A 25,293-nucleotide genomic window follows, 5' to 3' on the forward strand; every position below is an offset into this window, starting at 1 on the left:
AGCTGTTTTTCAACCATTAGTCATTGTATTAACTATCTCAGTACTGTTATATTGGTTCCTCTTTACGTTATTGTTCTGACGTTCCAAAACTAACGAAAATTCGCATTCTATTGTAATCTCCCAAATACTTACTTTTTGCATACCATATTTCACTATGTCTTTTATATTCAACCAAAAACATACCGTATTACAATAATCTCTTATTAACACGCCCACTACTCGTTTCATTAACAATCTTCACAGCTATAATTCCATTAGATGCGATAGTATCGTGTTTCGTAACTTTAAAGAACAACATGCAGGAAATTCAGTGAACTTCCCTTTGGTAAAATGAAAGACCGAAGACGTCACGGGTGACGTCAATCGCGAATGTTTCGAAAACAGGGAAGTGTGAATTACAAATATTATACACACACGGAAGCTGTTATTTATAAAGGAACGTTTCTTAAATTGTTTATACAGCTCGAGTCTGATAATTTACACGCCTTTGCATGTGTCTTCTTAGGAATGCAAGTTGTACCGATTACATTTTACTAAACCTCTCGCGTTATCGTACAAGGAACCAACGTTTCGTACGAAACGAGAAACACGGGGATTATTATATTACAGAATTCTCAACGCCGAAAAAACAATTTTCTGCCATTCGAGGAAGGTATGTATAATATATCGAGGAAAGATTGCGCCCAACGTGTCTCGTCGGGTATTTTCTACTCGGCGACTCGAATCGATTTGAGCGCGCAACATGTTTTTAATTTTAACCAGTGTTCTTTTGATATATACGAACGGTTCAATCGGATCTCTGAGTTGGCTAGTACATGTTTTCTGTTCCCTTTATAAAACTACGTTCACTTAACTGCGATGATCACAATCGACGGAACGTCGACGACCTATTCCGTTTCGTATCGCGAAGACTAACGTTTCTTCTTTGCGAAACGAATTTTTGCAAAAGAAATTACATCGAGATCGGGACTCCTATTTATAGTGTTCGTACTGTTCACTTGAATAGTCTGCAGTCAGAGTATGGTAATTTTGTGTAAGCAATCTGAAGAAATTCAGTTGTGACAAACGTAAATATTATTCAAACGAATAAATCGGATGGTTGTGGGTATTATTATCGTAATTCGTAGAGGAGCAAATCGTTTTTTGTCTCGGAAATATAAATTCTTTAATGGAAGAAATCTGAACATACGTATTTTTATATAATGTTAATTTAATTAAATTATCATATTCGACTATTTAAAAGAACTTTCTTCATTTTTAATAAAGATTTTATCGTATAATATTAATTAGGAGAAGTTGAAGTATTCTTATGGTGTAATGAAATACTTATAAACGAGAAAACTGTATGATCTGTGAAATCGTTGAATGTTCTCCAAATCTTAACTTCATCGGTATGATGACATGAAGGTTGAATATTAATTTATATGCGGTAAGTACAAGTATTAATAAATTATAAATATGAACTTACTAATATATTGTCGCTTTTAAAATGTAATTGTTTGTATAGCACGAGCCATTACCGAATTTTTATATCATTTTCTTTGTATGTATATATATATTTAAAGCAAAATATAATATTATAAGTATAAAACTACAAAATTATAATAAATATGTAAGACAAGACTATTCAAGTGGACAGAAGTATATTAAATGACCAAACTATCCGGCATAATTAAAAATATAAGAAAACGACTAAGAAATGTAAGATCCTGTGCAGTCCATATGTCGATTCAAACTTCGAATATGGGTCTTGAAGATACACGACTAATGAATTAACACTTTGACTAGTAGATCAACCCTTAGAGAATTTCCAAAAGGTGGAAAGCTTATCTCAAATCAAACGAAAAAATATATAAATTCTTGTAGGCTCGTTAATCCTAACTAAATTAATTTTATTTAACATTTTACCTCAGATACTAACACGTTGAATGTGGTGCCATTATTAAATGATCTAATTAAAACAAATCACTGCAACTTCTTGAACGAAACGGTTGCTAAGGAACGTTTTATTATAACATATTCCAATTACTAAATCTTATGTAAAGAACTTTAAATATAAACTTCCTGTTTTTGTATAAATAAACAAAACGTCTCGTGAATCCACGAAATCCACGTGAAATTAATTTGAACGAATCTATTTAAATATAAATTATCGACTGAAAATAGAAAATTCACAGAATGGATTTATTAAAAAATGTATGCAGCGAATATTCTAATGAAATACCTTATATTCTAATAAAGTACCTTAATGAAAATTTCGGTATCTTAAGCAATGAATTTCAAAAATCATTCAGCATTCACCGCGTCTTTTAATTTCTACGCCAAGTACGCGTGGGTAGCACAGTAGTCAAAGTGTTAAAGGAATGGGCGAGTTTGCGAGCACGAAAAAGACAAGAGTAGATGGGAAAGAAGAAGGAAACGAGATGAGCCGAAGGAAAATGAAGTCAAGGCACTCGGGGACTCGCATTCGACGAAAATCATCCCTTCAGCAACTGAGTTCCTTAACCCTGTTGCTGTGATGTATGCGAATCGATATTTTTTACTAAGTTTAAATTTAAAAGTTAATCAGTTAAACAAAGTTTAGAAAAAAATAATGTCATTTATATGACATACAGCCTATATGCATTCACATAAAATACATAAAATACTAAAAGTATAAACCTTCAATTTTCTATATGGATCTACGACACATTTAAAATAAAAACTTGTACTCTGTTAACGCAGTGAAAGGGTTAAAGACCGATCGAGTCCCCGCCCCGTCCAAAATCATTCCTCAGTGTCTTTTCGCTCGTGCTCGCCTAGATACACGTTTACTATCGATAGAAACGTCACGGGTTCACGTTATTTCTCGGCTACTCTAAATTCAACGCGTCCTCAAACGCATTTGCGGCTCACTTCTTTTAACAATAACATCTCTTAGGCAGTATGCAAGGCTTCTACGAAGCGCCGCGTCGCTTTCTTCGTTGAACCGCCATCGCGTTCAGGCTTTTATCGTGCTCCTAGTCACGCTTCTCTTCTCCGACAAGTAGTTTTCAACGTCGACTTCGAACGCTGACGCGAAACGTACGAGAATTGTTTCTGTCGGAGGCGTTTCTGATCACGAGAGTCGGGTGTAAGTGACCGTCATCGTAAACTGTGATGGTCAATTGAGTGGTGCGTACGCGAAGGATCGCGATTCAATCTCGTTAAATACTTTTCTCGAGTCTACTCGGTCCGAGACTGTTTCTTCTCTTGGACGCAACCGGGGGTAGCATCGTTGACGGCCTGGTTGTCCGGCTTGCCCTGGGTGGAAAGCTCGGGTCACCAGGCTTCCGTGTATCTGACGTCGAATTCTTGTAGAGATGGGAGACATTTCTTCAGGGACTCGAATGTCTGTATGGACAGCTTGGTGCTGTTCAGGTTCAGCTTTCTTAAGCTTGTCATCGCTGTGTAGAAGAATTACTATTTAGCATGGAGTCTTCTTTTTGTTCGAGGACTATACAGTGCACTTCAGTAAATTATATATTATTATTAAAAATTCGGGAAACGTGATATAATATTTCAATAAAGAAACGACAACAACAAAGATTCTGTCGAAACTTTGAAGAAACACCTATACGTCAAGGTATAAAGAAGCATCAGATCTAACTGTAATTAGAAGTGCTTATCGAAAATAACTGTGAAAACTTGATTAACTGTTTCATTTTAAATAATATATAATCATTTTGCAAACACTGTAACTTACAAATGCTTTGGCTATTCTTTAGAATATTTTTTAGAATCCTACGTTATGTAACTTTTATGAAATGTACTGTACAAATGAGACGACACTTACAGGCCAAAGTGGAGATTCCTTTGTCCGAAACGGGCGTCTCGCAGAGATTTAGAACCTGCAACTTCTGTAGGTGTTCGCTGATCATTTGCAATCCCGCGTCGCCGAATTGCGTCGCCCACAGATTGAGGTATCTAAGAGCCGGCAACTTGATCAGCTGTTCGGCGCAAGCAGACGTCACCGAAGTGAAGGCCAAACTGAGGCATTCCAGGTTGCCGAGAGCTCCTCCGCCCAGAAGAATAGCAACGTCAGCATCCGTCGCTCGAACTGGCAACGTTAGCTTCCTCGGACCGCCCTTTTGTTGCTATTTCGAAACGATAAACATCATTTTTTCTCAAACAACATTCACATTTCGTAATAATTTAAAAAATTACAGAATTCGCTGAAGTTACTCGTAACACGACTAAAAAGTAATGATATCAATAGAGGTAAAATATATCGATCTATAGGGTAGGTTAATAATAAGGTTTTTTTCTTTCCATTACAATTAAAACGTTTTCTTTTCAACCCTTACGTATTGATTATTAATCTTCAATAAGCTCTTTGCTAATTACTATTATTAAAGTGTTAAGTTAGAATTTTAGGAACATTTATTAACAAATCCTTAGATGTTTATCATTAATCTTCAAGAAACTCTTCAATAATTACAATCTTTACACTGTTAAGTTACGATTTTTGGAACATTTATCAAGAAATCCTTACATATTGATCATTAAACATCGATAAACTATTCAATACCTGTTGTTACCAGGACAAAGTGTCGAGTAACAGTTTCAAAAGAAAAAGTGATCTTGTAAATCCAAGAACCTTAGGAAATGAAGACAAAACAATGACTTAAGTTTGTTGTCGTATGCTATACATCAAGATGCAGACTGCTTGCCGCCACTTAGTCGCGGAATTTCAATGTCGCCAAGTGTACCAGCACAAGTCTCATTACTTTGTCGTCGGGTTGTGTACTCTATGAAGCAGTTTCATAGTTTACTCACCAGCTCTTGCAGATTTCTTTGCCTCTGGCAAAGTGCAGCGTAACGATCTTTGCCAGACGTCGTCGACTCGAGTGCGTTCACTATTTGCAGTCGGGCCTCCTCGTTTGGCAGCAGGTGCCATTCCAACATCAAGCAAAGAGCCTCTTGTGCGGCCTCGCATCCTCTCACGGCCAAAAGTATGCAATCGTCTCGCGCCTGTTTCACCAGCGAGCCTATAAACCTCTTCCGACGACAACAGCAGGCCAGCAAAGTTGTCAACTGATCGGGAACAGGACAAACATGAGCGCCAGACAGTTAATAACTAGATTACGGAACCTCGAGTATTTATGGCTTATTAAAATCTTCAGGAAATTGTACAATATAAGATCCGATAAAATCCACTACAGTTTTATTGTGTCCTCGATTTACTGAAAACATTGGTGAAGGAAAGAAGATGTCTCTGAACTTTAAGTTTCTTTAAGTTTTACAATATGAAACAAAATTTGGAAGAACTATACAACAAGTCGTTGTGACTAAAATCTTATGTTACTATAATTATTATAATATTAACAAAATAATAATATAATAATAAAAAAGATTATTATAATAATAATTTTATGTAAACGTAAATCTTCTTCACGAAGTCTTTAACGACAATATAACAAAGTTTGGAACAATAGTTATATTTATTAAGAAATCACTAATATTCGAGATGAAGATAAAATAAGCAATTGGTAATGGATTGTAAAATACATACCATTTCACCGAACAGCTCTCCTTGATCAGGACAAGCCGGACTGGATGGCACGGCAACGTGGATCCAACCAGGCCGTGGTTCCCTAATCGGCAGTAGGAAGCGATGAACAACGCATCTTGAATCTTTTGCCAAACGTCTCACTACACACAACAACACCGACTGTTGAACTTCCTTCGTAGCCAAAGCTTCTTCCGGGAAGGGTACCGGTTGCAGCAGAGCACCGAAACCTGGTCGCCAGTCAGCGTACTCTGATCTGAAAAATATCACCCGTCAGGTCTCTGATGAAACATTTATTTTGTAACCAATAAATGCATAAAATAAATTGTACTTTATTTTTGTTGTTGTTGTTGTTATTATTATTATGATTATTATTATTATAATGAAAGTTTATTTTACTGCACAAAACACCATCGTACAATATAAATATTACAAAAACTTATTTATTATTTAAAACGTATCATTAGTACTATATTAAAATTGTTTAGGAAAGAATTTGATGCTTATAAAGTGTTAAAAATTTGATGAGATTATTATCATCATTATTATTATTACTATTGTAACTCCTAAATTGTTTCTAAGCTATAGGTAATAACAAATTCTTATGAGATTTTTTACTTAACTCTTTGATTTGTTTTAGATCATAAAAGAAATAATATGCAATATTTCACGATATATACATGTTTTATATTTATTAGTTTCCCAGAATATATGATAATTTGTAAATTGTACGAAATATTTTACAGTATTTCTTCCAAGATTTAAGAAATCTTTTGACCATCATTCAACATACATCAGGTCACTTTTGGCCCTTGTTGTTCAGAGTAGAGGAAAGGTTGCACATTCTTTTACATTTTTTAACACATTGCTTTCCTTTCTATGTTATAAACATTATTAGATAATATTTTATATAGAATAGTTATTTATAGTTATATTTTATAACTAAAGCGTGCATAATAAAAGTTCTGATATAGGTCAAAAGTGACCTTGTGTCAGCCTGCCGCGTCGATATTCTCGGTCGGCCGTTCGAGGGTTAATATACTTCTGTTTCCAGTAAATAACTCAAGATATAATAATTTTAACAAGAGAACACGCCAACATGACAAACACAATTTTTGACAAGACTTAACAAAAAGTAGTTCTTACAAAAATATTTGTGGAGTATTTTTTTTATTATCAATCATCATTTATATTTAAGGGTACAAAAAAAAAGACGACTCGGCTAAAATAAAAAATCAAAATGTAAGATCCACTCTGGTATCTTTCAGATATAAGTTTTTTTCAAAATAAAAGATTGTTCTGTATTATTATTTTATCAATTTTATATTTCAATTTTAAATTTAATTAAATTTTTTGTATTATTCAGTGTCATTTCTTTTTTCTCTATAATGTAAGTTAACAAGAATCACTCGGCACTTACGCGACATTCAAAACGAACAGATAGCAATCCAGTGGGGGCAAAGAATGCGGAGTTGAAGATTCATCATTTCCCAGCGTCGAATGACGGGCTACGTCGAATCTGAAACCAAATGCAATCAAATAACCTTGCGGTTGAATAAAAAAACGATGACAATGAAACTAAATTGCTTAACAGTGCAACATTCAATTATTCCAGTTATAAGAAAACACCAAATGTATAAAGTAAACACTACTCAATATTTTTGTGTGTATATTATTTCGTGATGTATTAGAGACAACAGAAGCCATCATATTAGCCTATTATCACCCTCAAAAATCAGAAATTCAGTATTTATAATTCAATTATTAGCCATACAGAAATTCCTTTATTGTTCATTGTGTTATTCTGCAAAACTTCAGTTAAAAATAGAAGATCATATAGTCTTCTTTTCAAAGTAAACTATTCTATAAATGTGACTATGTGCTTTTAAAATAATACAAACGATAAAAAACGCGAACAAGTTCCTTGGACTTTCATTAGGCTTGATATATCGTGGTTCTGATTCTCAAAAAGTGTTCGCGAGATTAATAACAAAAAAGAGACTGTTACGTAACAAAAGAGGACTATTGTATTCGAAACTATCAAGTAACACGTCGCAACTAATAGACAATGACTATTAATCATATATAGTATAACAGGCCTAAAGAGACTTAAAAATAATACACAACACAGACCTTCCAAGAAGAGAAACTAAACTTTCATAATCAACTCGATCCTTGAAACCTTAAGAAATGTCTCTTTCAGGCATTTCTTAGCTACCAGAAATTATCAGCGTGCATTATCTCGCGATCACATTATACGATACATCGCGCAATAAATTGCATCACTTGCTGAATCATCTTATCGTGCATCTTCTCCAAAGAAACGTGACAAAGCTTGTTCTTAAATAAAGCTGTTTGATTACTACGCAGTACAACCAACCTATGAAATATTGCAGCAACGCAGACCGACACCAAGTTAGGTAATACTCTAGGATGTGGACAACCGCTTCCTGGCCCATGAATAGAAGCTATGTAGTTCCTAATCGTTTTTTCGCCGTTCTCCGCCTCGTACAAGGCAGCCACGAATGCTTGAAGGAGTTTCCTCATATCCGGAGACTTGCCGAAGTCCACGGTGTGCTTCAGACATCTCGTGATAGCTGGACTGATCAGAGAAACCAAAGAGGATCTCGGATGCTGTTGCATCAGTTTGATGAGAACCTTGGCGAGATTAGCCGGAAGCGCGACTTTCTCGAGGAGAGGAGATACGACATATAGAACGATCTCTGCACGGTGCTTTTGATCAGTTTCGGAATCAGATGTCTTCTCGTCGGGCATCTCTTCGCTCCGATCAGTTTCTTCGGTGAGCGAATCCTCTAGTAGCTTAGCCGCAGCTTCTAACGGCACGACAGTTACCCTTTCGTCTTGAAGCGTTGTCCATAGGGCGAAGTCCACCATTGATTTTAATTGTTTCGCCATCACTTCCTCTTTAGCGTTTATTGACACCAGCTGCTGATACTTGAAGATACTCCACTGGAAATGAATGATACAAGGATCGATACAAATCTTAGGGTAGTAGCAAAAGTTTGAAAAAATGAAGAAAGATGAGCCAAGCGATAGTTACTTGAATTCTCTTTTATTTAGAAAATATGTGTTAGAAAATAATACATTGTACAATAATATATTGTATTGTATAAAGGGTCTTGCTTTTTCTTTTCAGTATAGCGTTTGTATTATAACAAACGAGTAAATGGATACACTGAAAGATGATAGAAAGTTGTCGAACAAAATGTTTAACACACGGTTCAATGAAGTTTAATGGAGCGAAAGTTGTTTTTAAATTTCACTTAAAAATCCGACTGTCCTCGAAATTTAAAAAATTTAATGAAAAGAAGTATATAATTCGTTTCTTTCTGTATCTTTCAGTTTATTTAAAAATATTCTCTTTTAACGGTGAATTTACGTCGTTCCAAGGGTTTAGACGTTCCATAAAAAGATAACATTTTACATAACAATTTACCTTCCATAATATCGAATGATACCATTGGTCCCTTGTGTAAGCGTTGTTCGCTTGGAGAAGAAGAGAGCTGTCCGGCAACACTATGCTCAGGCAGTTTTTGTAAGTGGGATCCCATCTAGCGACAGCATATCTTCGTATATCAGACATGTTGCTGTACGGTATCGGATGCTGAAGAAATCCCGTGGGCTGGAAGCAAATATTGACCTCGCACTGAGTACACGGAGAAAAGGAAATCGTTGCCCGCGTGTAAACCAAAGAAAAAGGGAAATGCACATTGATGCACATTGATGGAACAAACAAAATAGTTTCCATCTTGAAGCTGCGCTCGTGTGATTTCCTTTCTGACACGTGTATCTATGACCACTCTATTTTCCATGATTTATTTCAATTCATCGACCGGTTGATTTTTTAATGATGAATACTTAAAAGTTTTAATAACACTTACATAACGAAGATTTTACAGTGATGAACGCAACACAAAATACATTAATGTAGAGATTATGACATAATAAAGTGACAGAATTATTAATGGAATAAAGAAAAAAAATGAGAAGATTGGCCAAAGATAATTGCGAATACGAGTGACAAATTAATGATATCAATTGATACGATATCATACCAACGACATGTTTATTACGTGTTTCTTGTTTACTCTCATGAGTGCTACGTTTTCTTAGCAGATTCACGAAACAACGTTAAAATCGAAGATGATATGAAATGTCAAGCTTCTATTTATATAAATATTGAAAACGATTTTATATAGATTGTTGTAATACCTATATATAATAATATGTAATTATACAACCAAACCGTTAAAGCTTGGCACAACCTGTTTCTGAACACCCTACACAGCACGGTCGTAAACTGAGCCAAGAGGTAGAGCAGTTGTGCCTCGAATTGAGACCTTGCGTTTTATCCTGGTTCATACGAACTGAATTGAACAGTAGTTCAATGTTCCTTTTCTTCCAATTCAATATAAACTTCTATAGAAATGAAAGATGAATCCTTATTATTGCAAATGTTAATTGAAATTCATATTCTACATGAATATTCCAGTAGCTATTAATATCGCCCGAGGGAGATATCAAAATAGAATATCACATTCAGCAGCGTCAATAAGATTAATTTGTCAAAGAAATACTGGTACGTCATACAGCATTGACGGAAAGTATTTGCACTTCATAAAATTGCTGAATGAAGTTTCTTTTCGAACAAGACGATGGAAACCTATAGATTAAAGTTTGTGAAAGAATACCTGAAATGGTAAAATACCAAAATTGTTAAACGGCCAACAAGATCAATCGACTTGAAAATTATCGAAAATTGTCAAACACCAAATTCTAAGAGTAGATCATTGAGCAGAACATTAATTTCAAAATTACTGAAATCTTTTTAAACTGCCAATTTCAAAATACATTACAATAAATGTAAGTATTAACGTGTACTGAAGCGATATACTAAAACAGTCCAAATACCGAAAGCAAAGTAACACGTAGCTCCAAAACTCGAAAAAGTTATATTTACATGGTATGCTCTCTCTGTCGCGGAATGTAGCATTCTACATCGCTTCGCGAAGTCAAACATTCAATTCCACCTACACACGCTATTTGCTCGAGACAATCAGAAAATCTCGATCGTGTGAAATCACGCTTAAACTATGCCGAAAAGTCACACAACTACTTGCTTTCGCGACATTAAAACGCTTACCGTTTTAGAGGAAATACAGGTGTCATTCAGATAAAGATGATGCGTCTCCCATCTTCTTAAAAACTTGCTCGACAAAATTTTCTTAACTAGCGTCTTCGAATGATTCAAGAAACAAAGCTGAATGTCTCCCTCCTCGATCGGTTTGAATCTAGGTCCAACTGGCCCGGAGCTAGGACTGGAACTCGAGGAGCCGCTGCTAGGTGAGCACCCAGCACTGCGCCCTTCCAAATTCGGACAAGATCTAGCCGCTGGCAAACAGAACGGGCTGTCCAAGCTTTCGGGTGCCAAGCTGTCTAGCCGAGAGAATTTTTCGCCGTTGAATGAGCCACATGATTTACCGGAAGCCGCGTCGTCGTTCGACTCGTTATTGCCAGCTGAGCACAGCTGGGGTGAACTAGTGCTGGTCATCTCTTGCCTCATCGCTCCTCCGTTTACGCAAAGAAAGTTATAATAAGGTACCAGAGATGAAGACAATCCTGCGGTCAAAGGGCCAGCAGGGCTCAAAGGCAACGAAGAACCTTCCTCCGTCTCTGTTTCCGTCCCTTGATGATAACCGTTTTCAGTCTCCGATTCTGGGAACGCATTCTGCAAAGAGGATATATCGTTTTCAGACGCAGCAGCGGTTGGTCTTCGGTTTCTAGGGCTCTCGTCGGGCTCCGTGGAGTCCACGCAGTCGATCAGCACTGAGGGCGATGACTTGGTGAACAAGGTTGCGGTGTCGCCGGTGATCGTGTCGTAATCCTCGCCGTGTTCCCTCGAGCAGGGTGATTCGATTCCAATTGATTCATTCGCTAGAGACGGAGAAGGCGATGGTGAGGGTGACGGAGACGTGGATATAGAGGGAAACCGAGTTTCCTTGTTGCTGGAGTTCGAGGACTCGTTGGATCTCAGACGCAAAAGGAACTTCCTGCATCGGTTGTTGCCCTTCGGTGATCTTTTCTTCGGCGAGAAAGAATCCGCCGGTGATGGGTCCCGATCGTCGTCCTGCAACAGCTTCTTGCGATCGCTGTTGTCGTCCGGTCGGGGCGCCGTCGTCGACACCGAGAAATCTGAGCCCGGGGACAAAGACACCGGGTCCAGGTAATCCGCTTTCACGTCGGGCAACGTGTCGGTGCTGCTGCAGTCGGAGATCGAGGGCTCTTGATCAATGTACCCGATAGAGGAGTTGGAGCCCTCGCTGGTCGCTTCGGATAGCCTTCTATCTCTGGATTTCGCCGCCGAGGAGGATTTCGTCGGTAGAATCCCGCCGATGGGCGAAGCGTTCGGCTTGCCGGAAGACAGGGGTGACGCGAGCACGCGGGAAGCCCGCGTGAACGGACTTTGAAAACAGAACATCCTCTCGAGTGGTCGACCCGTGACTGTGCGCACGCAAAGCCCGCGGATCGAGCGTTGTCCGCGCTGCTCTTCCTTCCGTTTCCCGTGTTTCGCTTTCCCTCGATTCAAGTTCCTCCTATCCTACTGACCTAGTTTCCGCTGGCTCGTACTTCGCCTACTCGATATTCGCGAAGAAAATTTCGGAAAACGGGTGGCCCGTTACCAAGATGGTAACCGTCCCAAATTCGTATCACTGGGCAAAGGTGTCCTCTCGTCTCTCGATTAAGGCTCGGTCGGAGCTCTCCCGTGTGGCAGCTCTCTCCGCCTAGAAACGATCGTTCACCATGTCTTCCTCGTTCACGCGAGCCAGCAACGGCAGCCAGCAACGACAACGTCTAACGAACCTTCCCGCTGTCGCATACCGATGCCGAGAGCGGAACACGTCAAGCCGCCGTGCGCGATTTTTTCTTGACACGCTGCAACGGGTCACGACACATTTTGACGCGGAATCGAGCCAACCGACCTCGGCCACAGCCGCGTCGCGCCGGATTCCGTTTCCAGCGCGCACCAACCAAGCCTCGGCCGGAAACTGGTCCACTCGGGTCTGCGGCACTTTTTCCCTCTCGCGGTTGATGCGCGGCACCGAAATGGCTCTGCTCGTTCCGTTTCCGCGGTGTCCGGAGCCGCGATGCCGCCGTGTCCTCTGTCCCAGAGTCGATGAACGGGGCCGCGGCGTTCGAACGGAAACGAACGGCGGACGAGAGAAAAACGGTCAACGGAGAGAGGAGAGCACGAGAGACAGAGGGAGGCGTGTTACCCGAGCGACACTCGAACGTCTGACACGGTCGCGAACCGGGCCAGGTGGGGACGCTGGGGTTGAGGAAGAGAGGGCGTCGCGGTGGTCGGCGTCGCGACGCCGATCAATGACTAGACCAGTCGCGAGTTTGCCTCCAATTATCGCGTTATCGCCGCTCTTCTCTCCCTTTTCCCCCTCGGCTCCTACGCTTCCACCATTCTTCTCGTTGATCCCTCTCGCGATGCTTTCTTCAAACCGAAGGTTCTTCCTGGAACCAGGCACAAGCAAGAACGTTCGTCTCCGTGGCTTATCGGCGCTTTTTTTCGTCCCCGAGGAACAGCATGCGAAATGTATTTCAGTCTTCGTATTTCTTGATACACGTTCCCCCAGCGAGATCGACGATAGTAGGAATTCTCACGCAATGGTCCGAGTCGAATCGTAAATTCTGCTGGATCACGCCTACGCCGTTCCCACGATAAAAATCATTGACACCGCTGCCTCGTGACAAGTTTACGTGCATCGTACGTACGGTCGATCCTACCTGCCACGTTACGTCAAAAACCGACGCGCATTGGTAAAAACCGATCTACGTAACGGACATTGACGTACGTAAGTAGGTGAGCATGTACGTCGCCTTCGCCTTCGCCCGTGACTCGTTTATCACCTTCCTCGCCTTGATCGCAAACTTAAGAGGAACACGACGAACGATCAAAATCGTAACGAAAGTAGCAACTGGTCGAGACGGACAAGACACTTTGGCTACGGTCAACCGAACTCGTTGATCCGGGAAAGGGAGCAGGTCTGTTAATCCTTGAGTTGTCACGTGTAACAGTACGGTGTCCGAGCGAGTCGCCGGTTCTACGATTTATTAGCGTAATCAGCCGCCAACTGTTTAAATGCCCGCTCGTGAAACGGCGACGAACACTGGAAACCAGGATGTACTTAGAGGACCAGGGTCTCTGTCCGGATGGAATCCTTTGACGTTATTGTTTAATTGCTGCCATTGACGTCAATGGTCACGCATAGTGATCATTCGAAACTTTTTTAGAAAAAGGAAGGCAAATGATTTAGCATATCGTGAACGATACGACGAATTTCAGTTACGACGCATAGATGGACTTGTTGTCACGATTTTGAAGAGATTCGGTTACTGCCTACGCTTTTTTCGGTTGCTTCATCGAGACGATTTCACTGCGAACTAGGGGACAGCTATGATAAAATAGTCCTCGGGCGCCTCGTAGTCGATCGACTGAACGTTATGTAATCGGTTTCGGATAAAAAGAAACGATTTTCTTCTAAAATTTTCAAACGTGACCCATTTTCAATGTGAACTGTAGCGTTCGCGACACACACACGCACTGTCAACGGACACCGCGCACACAACGGCCAACGATTCGCTGTATAAAAACAAAATCAGACGGCGAACTGGTGTTCGTAATAACGTGACTCGGTTGACGTTGCGGTTCGCGGAATCTTCGCGGGGAGAACCGCACACGTCCACACCACGACCACGACTGTAACACCATACCCGATAATAACAGCGTTCAATTTCCCTTTCAATAAACCGAAGATATCGTATCCCCAAGGTGACGCTTTAAGCTGCTGTTCCTCTAGCCTTGGAAAATGAAAAACGTTACTATGAAACGAAATTTTTATACGATTAAATTGCTGATTTTGTGCGCTCGCCACATAAGCAATCCGGAACAAGATGTAACGAACGGATTAGCGAAAATTTTATTCCGTTTAAACTTTAATAGAACGCTTGATAATATAATAATACAATAATAGGCGAATTTTTTATTCATTTCGATTTCTATAAAATTTGCAGAAACCTATATCCATCTATATATTCGCAGTGTGTAAGTCGTGATTTACAGTGGAAATCTGTGCGCTTTAATAACAAGAAAACCATCGTAGAATGGTGGAAAATTCCCTTTTATCCATTATTCACGAATTGTATTTTGGTTAGCGGAGAAAACGCAAGGATTTTTATCGAGAATTGTATAAATATTGGTACAACACATCAGTTTAAAGAAAAATATTTTCTTTTTACTTTCTTCTTCAGTAGTATACAATCTCTGGAAAAATTTGTATCGTGCCTGTACAAAACGGTAATATTGCATTTTATACGTTATAAGAAATGCACGTAAAAATAATTTGTAACATTATGTCTCGTGTACGGCAACTGTTCTTATATCACAAAAACAGAATATGTAAATAATCGGTCTTTGCTCCGAGTTCTTAGTCAAACACTGGCATACATTAAGACGTACCAATCCTGCCATTACTGAGTTTTTTCGGGTTCTCGCAGGCGTCCAATTCAAATTTTTTTTTTCCGCCAGCCATCCAGCTTTCTATTTCGTCGACTCTGCAATTAAATTACATATTTTTCAAATTCGAACAATAATAAAGTGTTTTAAATAAAATATTTTAAAAACTTTGTTACTGTGGAAAACCATTTTTTCCATATTTCGTCGAGCTGAATAAATTTTCTGATACGAATGTCTAAAAATATTTTAAACTTACGTGCGTGGCACGTCTGTTAAATTTTGTACTCCAGTTTCCGTTACAAGAACATCATCTTCAATTCTAATACCACCCCAGCCACGAAATCTCGTCAATTCGTCAACAACGATGAACTTCGATTGATCCGGATTGTTCAATGCTGCATCTAACAACTATCATCGTTACAATTAATTTCTTTTGATCAGTTGTATAAGATCTAAATCTTATTATTATTTAATCATAATATTAACTATCTGTTTACCTATCAATAATTATTAGATTGCAAATATTTATACATAAAGTAGTTTCTATAATATGTAAATTAACATATCTCAAGCAAACTTTTGCACTTACGCAGTCGATAAAGTAGCAACCTGGCTCTATCGTTAAAACCATGCCGACTTCTAAAATTCGACTGGTTCTCAACTTTCTTAAACCTGGAGCAGTTGAACGTTCAGGATACCCTGGAAGATATCCACCAACGTCATGAACGTCCAATCCCATTAAATGACCAAGACCATGTGGTTGAAAAATTTCGTTCAATCCTGCCTTTATCATATCATCGACATTGCCTTTCAGTAATCCTCCTTCTTTCAATGAAGTCAACATAGTTTTATTCGCCAATAGATGCATATCTGTCCATGCTACGTTAGGTTTCGCAGCGTTCATTACCGCATCACGAGCTGCAAGCACCGCATTGTACACCATTTTTTGATCTTCAGTAAATTTCCCATTCGCTGGAAAACTACACGTAATGTCGGCTGCATATCCACAGTAGTTTCCACCCATATCAAACAGACTGGTATAAAATCATAAAATATTAGTATGATATTTATTAATATGACTTATCCAAGTTTTATAGAAACTGACCACATGTCTCCATCTTTTATAACTCTATTATTGGGAGCACCCGCGTGTCCATAATGTAATATCGATGCATTATGTCCAGAGCCACAAATGCAAGTATAGGACACATGTCTGCAACCTCCTACAGAATACACATAATGCATGAAAGCTGCTTCTGCTTGAAATTCTGCCAGTCCTGGTTTTACCGTGCGCATAACACATTTGTGAGCATCAGAGCTTATCTTAACCACGTACTTCAACACCTCTATTTCCAGTGGGGACTTTATGACTCTGCTACAAATTAAGATATTACCATTTTTATCAAAAAAATTATTTTACTATCATTTATAAGATTTTATTTCATATAATCTATAACATGAACTATATGGTTAATGACAATTTCTGCTGTACATACACATTAGTATGAAAATATATATGTAAATGTTACAATGCCTCTTCCACGGAATCTAAACTTTTTAACAAGTAAGATGATAATTTATCAGATTGACTCCAAAGTTCTTGTAATATTACATAATCCACTGCCATTACTCGAAATCCTAATTTCCTGATATGTCTTTTTCTCATTATTTGAGGCCCTATTAAATGATGCGCATTTCTACAATAATATTCCGGCAAATAAACCAAAACTGCAGTATTTATGTTTTTTTCTTGTCCATTTAAATGAAGGACAGGGGTTGACTCCATAAACGGATGTATTAAAATATCAAGTATGTAGAAGTTTATGATTGGCAGTCGATTCAGGATCACATTCTTACTCAATCTGTGTTCACCCCCAACTAGAGATGCTAATGGCTGAAAAATCATATTAACTGTTCTTCTAATTCGAGCATCTAGGAATAGTGGCTTTTCTGTTCTTCCCATTGGAACATGTAAATGCTGATAACCCATGCACTCCAAAGACATGCTGGTATCTAACAGTTGCAGTTTGCTTTTTATACGGTCAAAGAAAATGGAATGACTCCTTAAATGAAACTTATGGAGCAACTGTGAGATAAATATTTTGTCTAAGAATTTTACAGGACACTTTTCTAAATAGATACAAGAAAGAAGAATATCTAGGGCATCATCCAGCTTTAAATCATGAAACTTCACCGATAATACTGTGTCAAACGTCTCCCAAAATTGAACAGGATTTGGTGGTTGCACATGTAATACTCCAAATGGTATAAGAATAAATGGCAGCAAAGATGCTGGTACACTCATGCCATGTTTTATGAAATATTCTCCGCATTCCGACAAAATACTTTTATTTCTAACTTTCAAACTTTTACAGTAGTTCATAATGGCTGCTATTAAGTTTGAATCTTCAATCTGCAATGCTTTAGATTTCAAATATTCCTGTAAGGTACTTTCAATTCTATCATCTATATATTCTTTTGCAATTAAACTGTGTAAAAAATTGATTAAATCCTTCTCCGAGGATGTATTCATGCTTATGCTTGCCCACTTACTGGCATTTATTAAACATTTTTTTGCAGAAATATTATTGTGAAAACAGTCCAATATTTCCGCGATTTGGGTGCCAGTTAATTTTAGCCAATAATCGGATAGTTTCCTTTCCAAAATGAGTTTCACCATGTTTTTACTTTGATTAAAGTGTTTCAGCATTTTAAATAACGCAACTAACGTATATGAATTAATCTCTTGTTCTCTGAGTAAAATACCAACCCATAATGTATCTATGCATTTACGATATACAGAATCTTTGTATGTTGACAAAATCTTTATCACATTTACTAATTGTATAGGTGTAAACTCTCCATCTGTAGCACGGCTTAAAGCTTCATCGCATAACCAATCTCTGTATATATTTTTAGGGGGACTGACTTTATCTTTCTTGAATATAATTAATGCTTGAAGTATCATTTCACTATTATGACTATTAATAATTAATTTAAGCAATTGTTTCATCATAACGTTTCTTGTGGTGTTATCTATTTCAAATTGTTTATTTCTTTGTGTCCTCTGCTTAGACCAAGTATTTTCTAATTCTATTAGTTTTTTCAATCCTTCCAAAGCTATTCTGCAATTAATTTCGTGCGTTACTTTGTTTTCTACTAGAGAATATACACCATCAGCTGTATTAAACAATTCCAATTCTTGCAACGCCTCTTGTATATCTGTATCTTTAAGACATTCAGGATCAGAGCAAAATAATATTGCAGTTCCTTCGTCTATTTCAATATCTATTCTCCGATTCAATAATCTATTCTTTCCTTTGACGTTATTTTGAAAATTTGACATACCTTTATTATGAAACTTAAGCTGGTCATTTTTCTTAATTGTATTATAAAGCCTGTGGTTGGTATCAATAGACTGGACACTTTGTTTATCTTTATCATTATATAATGCTTCCACATTGTTCATTTTTCTGACAATTAAAGGCACTTCTTGAATCTCTGCTCCTTCTTGAACAAAAATGCTAGTCTGCGTTAAAACTCGTTGCCCAATACATTTTCCAGAATTCGATTCGTACCATCGTTTGCTCAGTTTAGAAATCAAGGATGAATGCACATGCATACGCATTAAAAACTTTGCCCGTATATGACCAGCTACAATCATCTGCATAGAGCATACAAGCATCCAATAAAATTTTAAATCTACTAATATATTCTTCGACATTGCTTTATCTATTCTACCTTTTCTAATAACAGTAATTAAACACAGAAAATTATAAAACAACGTACAGTAACTTTTATGGAATGCCAGTGGAATTTTCTTATTTGGATTACAAAATGTAATATACATATGATCTTGAAATTGCCTTTGAAAATACTTTCAATTTAACAACTGAATTCTGCCCTTATTAAATAATTATTAAAAAACCTCGTATAAAAGGTTTATGTCAAATATACAGAAGGAAGTATGATGCAATTGAAAGTGATTATAACGTGCGATATCGATATCGATATCGATACAATAACCTTATCAACAGCTAATCTATTCTTCAAACTTTCTAACTTACTTCATAAAATGTTATCAATATCATTTAAAATAGTAAATTCAAGAATAACAACATCCGTACGTTCGCAATTACTTAAATACTGCTAATAGATAGCTTTAATTCTATTACTTCTTTCCTGATTCAAGGAAACTCATTTTTTATCATTTACATGATTTAAATTAAATTAATGGGTGTTAGTTTTTTTATGTACATTCTACTATAATACATACCACTCACATATTTCTGGATATAAACGTTTTTTATCTACATTGAACCTGAAAATTAATACAAATAAACAGAAGTTTCATAAAATATCCATATATTTAAACATAAAAGATACAACTATGACTTACTGTTCAATACCATCAAAAGTTAATTCTTGAGTTTCCAAACCACTATCACTGTTGCGACCATGCTATAAAATTATCAAAAGTACAATAAAGTAAAATTATTTGTCTTCAAAGAATGTAAAAATTATTCCTAAATACAAGAGTAACTTACTAAAGTAAGAAGAAGAGTTGCTGCCTTTTTCTTTAATGTTTCAGCTATTTCATCGGTATAATAAACTTCATCTACAGCATACCGCTGTTTAAAATCCTCCAAAGTATACAACTTCCCCTCCCAAATTGCATATTCTGCTGGTAAACGTGGGACAAACAAAATTGAAATTCCTGTTAGACTAATAGCACCAAAACACCCTGGTTCTTCTATACCAAAAGACCATTGAAAAAATGATTCCTATTGAAAATATTATCTTAAAACACTTTTGTCTCCCAGTAATATATCATAAAAGCAGGAAATAAACTTACCTGTCTAAATGGCCAATTTATATCTGTATCATTAAATGAAATTTCATTTCCACCTTGAAGGACAATAAAGCAATCCGCAATTGGAGTTTCTGTTCTAGATTTAATACGTTCAATTAAACGTTTACGATTATTTTGAAACAAAGACATAGGCACTTTGAATGTATGATCACCCCTTCCAAAGTAGGATTCTAATTTATTTCTGAAACATTTAATTTAAAAAGTCATTAAATACATAAAACATTGTTATTGTAGAAATTGATAGTCCATAAATAAATTTTAAACCTTTGTTAAAATTCAGACAATTAAAAATTTATTAAATTCACTAAACATGAGAAAAGTAATATAGTAAGCAGTGTATTATTATCATAATTATCTTTTTGAAATTATATGGAAGTAATTGTATAACATATCAGTTAATAGTAATTGTAGTGTTATAAATAAATACTGTAATTATTCAAATCACTAACAAACAAAAGAATACAAAAGTAAAAAGTAATAAACATAAAATGGTCAAAACAGAATACATCAACCAAAATATGTACTGCCAAACACGCAGTAGACGATAAATCATTTTCTACATGCTTATAATACTCATATTTAGAACTAAAAATAACTGATTTTTATTATAAACATTTGCAAAAGATAAATAAATTGTTAATACATACATATGGGCATTGTCCGCCATGTTATTTTGAATTGTTCGACAATTTATTTGTACTTGTCAAATCGTTCTTTAAAATTCTTTAATAATTAAACTGGGCAATGTTTTTAATACGCAAAGAACTGTTTGTTCAATATCGAAATATTAAAATTCGTCTTGTATTATTCTGATCGGTTCCGTTACACGTATGCTTGGTTCACTTTCAATTATGTTATATCTTATCTGTGATGTTGCTCAGTTTGACGCATCACGTGAAAAATTCGAACTAACTCATGACGTTTCTTAATTTTTTTCGGTAGAAAATAAGGTTTAATAGCATTCATTTTTATTTCTCATGGATTGTTGAACATTATATAACGTTATTCCGAACTAGCAAATGTCTAAATTCCCACCACTAAAAAGATAGAGTTAAAAACTATGTTATCTTTATTACTTACATTTTCTCAATGATAGTGAATTAATGACTCAACAACTTTTTTCTTATTTAACCTCGGAATTTGATTATTCAATCTACAACATGATATCTAGCAGTCTAAATATATTCTACAATATGTCTTTCACCTCAAGTAAACATTGCATCATTCGCATATTATTTTAGTTTAGCGTGATCTCTACTACGTATGTAGCTGTTTCAGAGTTTCGTCAAGGGAATGCTATTTATTTGCGAAATCTATAACATAAAGTAGAGTGAATGTAATTGATAATATACAGACGTCATTCCGTGCAACAAAAATAGTACAACTAAAATAATTTTAAGTAGAGCTATATATATATAAACGTATAGCCCGTTTACGCATGCACAGATATTGTCGTTATCGTGTATTTCCAAGCAATGACGTAACGAAGTAATCATATCACGTTCATCATTCAAAACAACGACATTTATCTATCACGATTAATTCTCTTTAATTTTATCAAATCAAGACGATTCTAGATTCCCATGTTTAGTGATATAACTAATGAATCCATACCACACAAAGATATGGTACATGTAAAAAGAATATCTGTTTTATTCGTCGATATACACTTTACGTTTCTCTTGTAAATTGTAAACAATTAGCAAAAGTAACGTAATGTTTTCGCTCTACGCTACAAAATGTTTTTTACGAGTATGTCAATATTGAAGTTCACATGAAAAACACAAAAGAAACGGGAATGTTCGATGATGGTTAGAAATTAGAATAGTACAAAGCGGTTTAAAGTAAAATTTGTAACTTCTTTATTCATAATTAAGAGTCGTTGAACCAGAAATCCAACTATCACAACGAGGTATAGCTTTCGTAATTTACACTATAACGGTAAATTTAAAGACAAATCTTTCTCTCTCTAACTCTCTCACGTACACTTGTTCTCTCTCCCTCCCCTTTTCTCACACTGTTCCTTTGTAAATACATGCGCAAGCGCAGTTACACAGCATCAAAGAAAAATGCAAATTTCCCCCCATTCATACACATATACAATCACACGTTCACACCGGAACGAAATAATGATTTAACCTGACATATACGCGAGAGATACACGATGCATTAATTGTCGGTTTATCTCGCGAAACTGGATAATGTATTTATACAACTCCTAGCGGACACGACACCCAACACTCGTGTGTCCTCTCACGATTTCTCGGCTGGCTAACAATGTCACCGTGAATCGATTAATATGCCGAGCCCGATTATCGTAAATGAATCAGACTATTATACCACTAAATCGGCACACACACACACACGCGCGCGCGCGCACACATACATATGTACACACATTCTGTACAATGAATATACACGCGCATACAGCATTTGCAATGATCTCTAACAATCGACAGCGATATAAATAAACTATGTATCTAAATATACAGAGCGAACGGGAATCGTGTACTCTTTATTTTTTTTTATTTTGTAATTCCGCCAGCCAAAGCCTATCCAATACTTGGAAAGTCACAAAAGATGATTCATACTCGGTGTATCGTGCCTCGGAACGTAATCAAATTTTGTTTCGAGCCACGCGTATCGCTATTCACCTCCATCGCGACGAACCGCTCTACTTGTCGTGTTGGCCGTGTTAAAAACAAATAAAATGAGATCACTGTCCTTCGAATCGCGGTGTTCCAATACACGAGAGCCGTCTCATTCGTTGATAGATTTTCACGCGACTTATCATTCTTCTCTAATAGTAACTGGACCGTAAGAATCCCCCGAGCGACCCGGGCGAAAACGTCGCTAATACCTTATAGGATCATCGTTTCTCGTTCAAACACGTATTTATAGCTGAACTCAGCGCTAATATAAAAACTATAATCATACGAAGGAGGTAACAGATAGATCTTTATAGAAATCTGGAACTACTTGCATCTTACGTCAGAATTCGGAGGTTGACAACCCTCTTTTCTCCTCCCTTTAAACCGTTTACCGTGTGTAGTTTGCATCACTGTATGCCCTTAGGCCGATTGCACAACCACGAACATATTTTGGAATCGTTGGAACAAGTTAGAAAAGAGAAGAAAAAAGATGATCGCAAAATGGCCGACCACAGGATGAACCATCCGTAAGAATGCCCCTCCCCCTTCCTTTCCCCCCTGGTTAGTTTAAAAGCGAGAGGCACACAGGAACTCGTTTCTGTTCAAAAGAGAGACGAACCCGCAATTGTGGAACGACGAACGTTGCGACATAAATCGAGTCCGCGCGTTCGAATCGAGGCGGCCATAAGTCTTCCACGTAAGCCTCGTGAGCCGTCGATACGGCGGCGAGCATAGCCGAAGCCGCACGAAGTTGAACGCGAGACTACTTCGAACAACAACACATACCATATTTACAAACACGGCCATGTAAGGCGAGTTCTCGGTTAATTATGTTTACCTCGTTATACTTTCTTTCGGTGGCGCGTTTTGGTGTCGGCCAACCCGCGCGTGCCACTGCCTAACCGAAACAACACTATTTTGTTCATTTCGCGCGCGCGCGCGCATGCACACTGAAGGAAAAAGCCGAGGAATAACGAAAGTTTTGACCCTGATTCTTTTTTAAATCTCACACGCGCGTGTGTGTATTAACACACGGGCCGAGGTGGAACGAAACCGACCAGGTCGGATTTAGTTTCACAGCTCGAGCGGCTGGTACACCGGTGGCAACTGTTCGTCCTCGGAATCGTAGAAGTACGGTTTTCTCCTGTACACAGTCGAATGTTCGTCGTCGTCCTCCTCCTCCTCCTCCGAGTTCTCCAGTTCACCGAGGTTCGCTTGCAGTCTCTTCACAGCCTCTTTGATCAGACCACCTTCCCTGAGCAATTCCTGTAGAAGCTCGTAGGGATCATCCTCCCTGTTGCTCGGTCTTTTCAGATGATGACCTATGTGATGACGATGATCGTGCGGCCCGGAACTCCTAGACCCGCACACCTCGCAGCTAGTGGGGTCTGCCCAGGACCTGGAGGGCACTTGGTAAGGCGAGGCCCGATTTTTGTGGCTGATGCTCGACTTGGCCTTTAAGCTGGACAACCGTAGGTTCTCTTTGATCCGTGAGACGAGGAGATCCACGTCGCGGGACAACAAGTCTTGCGTGGTGTCTGGCATCACCTCGATCAAGTATGTGGTCTCCTCGGCGCTCGGCATGTCGACTTTTCCCCGTTCGCCGGCTACGAGAACAAAAGGACAATGGCACGGACGGTGTTTACACCTCTGCTCGTCTACGATACGAACAAACAGCGGGCACAATAAAAGCCGCGCTTCTCGGTCAACGTGTGTGTTGGTACCCTCTCTTTCTCTTTTTTACTCTCTCTCTCTCTCTCTCTTTCTTTCTTTCTCTCTCTCTGTCTCTCTCTCTCTCTCTCTCGTTCTCTTTCCTGTTTACGCTCACATACGGGACACACGTTCTCGCGTCTCCCTTTTTTCCACGGAACGAGACACGCTCGTCTCCTCGCGTATGTAAACCGACAGGTAACTAAAGACGATCAACCGGCGTGCCACTGGCCCTCTCTAACGCTCCGCACACCTCAATGTTTACGAACATATTTGGGAACGCTCATGTAAACATGGATGACTTAAACTACCCACTTGCCACGTCCCGTAATCGTATAGAACGAAGCGTGATTCACTGGGTAAATACGCACGATGCGTTCCTCCCCCTCTATCGTCGGCTCTACACTTCTCTCAGACGTTGAACGAATCATCAACTTTTACTCCCGGGTAGAGCTTCGAGGAACTGAATGAGCGACACTTGATTTTTTTGTCGTCAACAACGAGATATATAACAGGAGGTTCGCGAGTGCGGCGATTATGCTTGGAACTTGTACACCTCTTCTAGTGTCACTTTTCTCCGATTTCCATTCCCTTGTTTACTCTCCAATATCGCCTCGGCCGTGTCGCACTCGGGCTCGAACGCACGTTGCACAACGATGCACGTTTTGACGCAAGCTGACTCCCGGACGGACGGACAACGTGTACGTTGAGAATGGAAGGGCACGAACGTGCGAGTATCGTCCGCGGTCACCACTGAACACCGATCAAATGACTCGGGAAAGATGCTCGGTTCGTTCGACGTTCCCTGGATTGGTTAACGCGTGCACACGCAATTTAGAAGGCGATTTAGAAGCGTTCGTACACCCAGAAGCGAGCGACCGCTCGACCGCCAGTCACGAACCTTCTACTCTCTTATTATTGTTTTGGTTCTGCGGCGCATGCGCAGTTCCCCCCTCGCCGTGTAAACAAACCGTTAACTCGTGAG

At 38.3% G+C, this 25,293-nt stretch overlaps 3 protein-coding genes across 10 annotated transcripts; all 3 read right to left on the bottom strand.

The window, feature by feature from the left end:
• Positions 1-402: 402 nt before the first annotated feature.
• LOC116425497 (C-Maf-inducing protein) lies at positions 403-14,416 on the bottom strand. The gene is made up of 8 exons (XM_031973325.2): positions 10,695-14,416; positions 8,988-9,173; positions 7,911-8,500; positions 6,951-7,049; positions 5,534-5,786; positions 4,798-5,055; positions 3,815-4,115; positions 403-3,425 (listed from the first exon to the last, which is right to left on the bottom strand). The coding sequence occupies exons 1-8, from the start codon at positions 12,027-12,029 to the stop codon at positions 3,301-3,303; spliced, it is 3,147 nt and encodes a 1,048-aa protein (XP_031829185.1). The 5' UTR covers positions 12,030-14,416; the 3' UTR covers positions 403-3,300.
• A 411-nt stretch (positions 14,417-14,827) lies between these two features.
• On the bottom strand, positions 14,828-22,233 carry LOC116425501 (dipeptidase C). Of its 8 annotated transcripts, none has more exons than XM_031973333.2 (11): positions 22,087-22,231; positions 21,152-21,260; positions 20,595-20,984; positions 19,930-20,128; positions 19,622-19,858; positions 19,474-19,535; positions 19,351-19,395; positions 16,180-16,449; positions 15,664-16,108; positions 15,331-15,482; positions 14,828-15,172 (listed from the first exon to the last, which is right to left on the bottom strand). In XM_031973333.2, the coding sequence occupies exons 3-11, from the start codon at positions 20,612-20,614 to the stop codon at positions 15,067-15,069; spliced, it is 1,536 nt and encodes a 511-aa protein (XP_031829193.1). In that variant the 5' UTR covers positions 20,615-20,984; positions 21,152-21,260; positions 22,087-22,231; the 3' UTR covers positions 14,828-15,066. The 8 variants fall into 8 exon arrangements, with proteins under 8 accessions (XP_031829193.1, XP_031829192.1, XP_031829194.1 ...); XM_031973332.2 differs by lacking the exon at positions 22,087-22,231 and adding an exon at positions 21,934-22,057; XM_031973334.2 differs by lacking the exon at positions 21,152-21,260 and having other exon boundaries at positions 22,087-22,233.
• Positions 21,786-25,238, bottom strand: LOC116425503 (uncharacterized). Its single transcript, XM_031973340.2, has one exon. It carries the CDS (start codon positions 24,180-24,182, stop codon positions 23,673-23,675), a length of 510 nt encoding a protein of 169 aa, XP_031829200.2. The 5' UTR covers positions 24,183-25,238; the 3' UTR covers positions 21,786-23,672.
• Positions 25,239-25,293: the final 55 nt, after the last annotated feature.

Source organism: Nomia melanderi, chromosome 4, assembly GCF_051020985.1.
Source record: "Nomia melanderi isolate GNS246 chromosome 4, iyNomMela1, whole genome shotgun sequence".
Classification (NCBI taxonomy): domain Eukaryota; kingdom Metazoa; phylum Arthropoda; class Insecta; order Hymenoptera; family Halictidae; genus Nomia; species Nomia melanderi.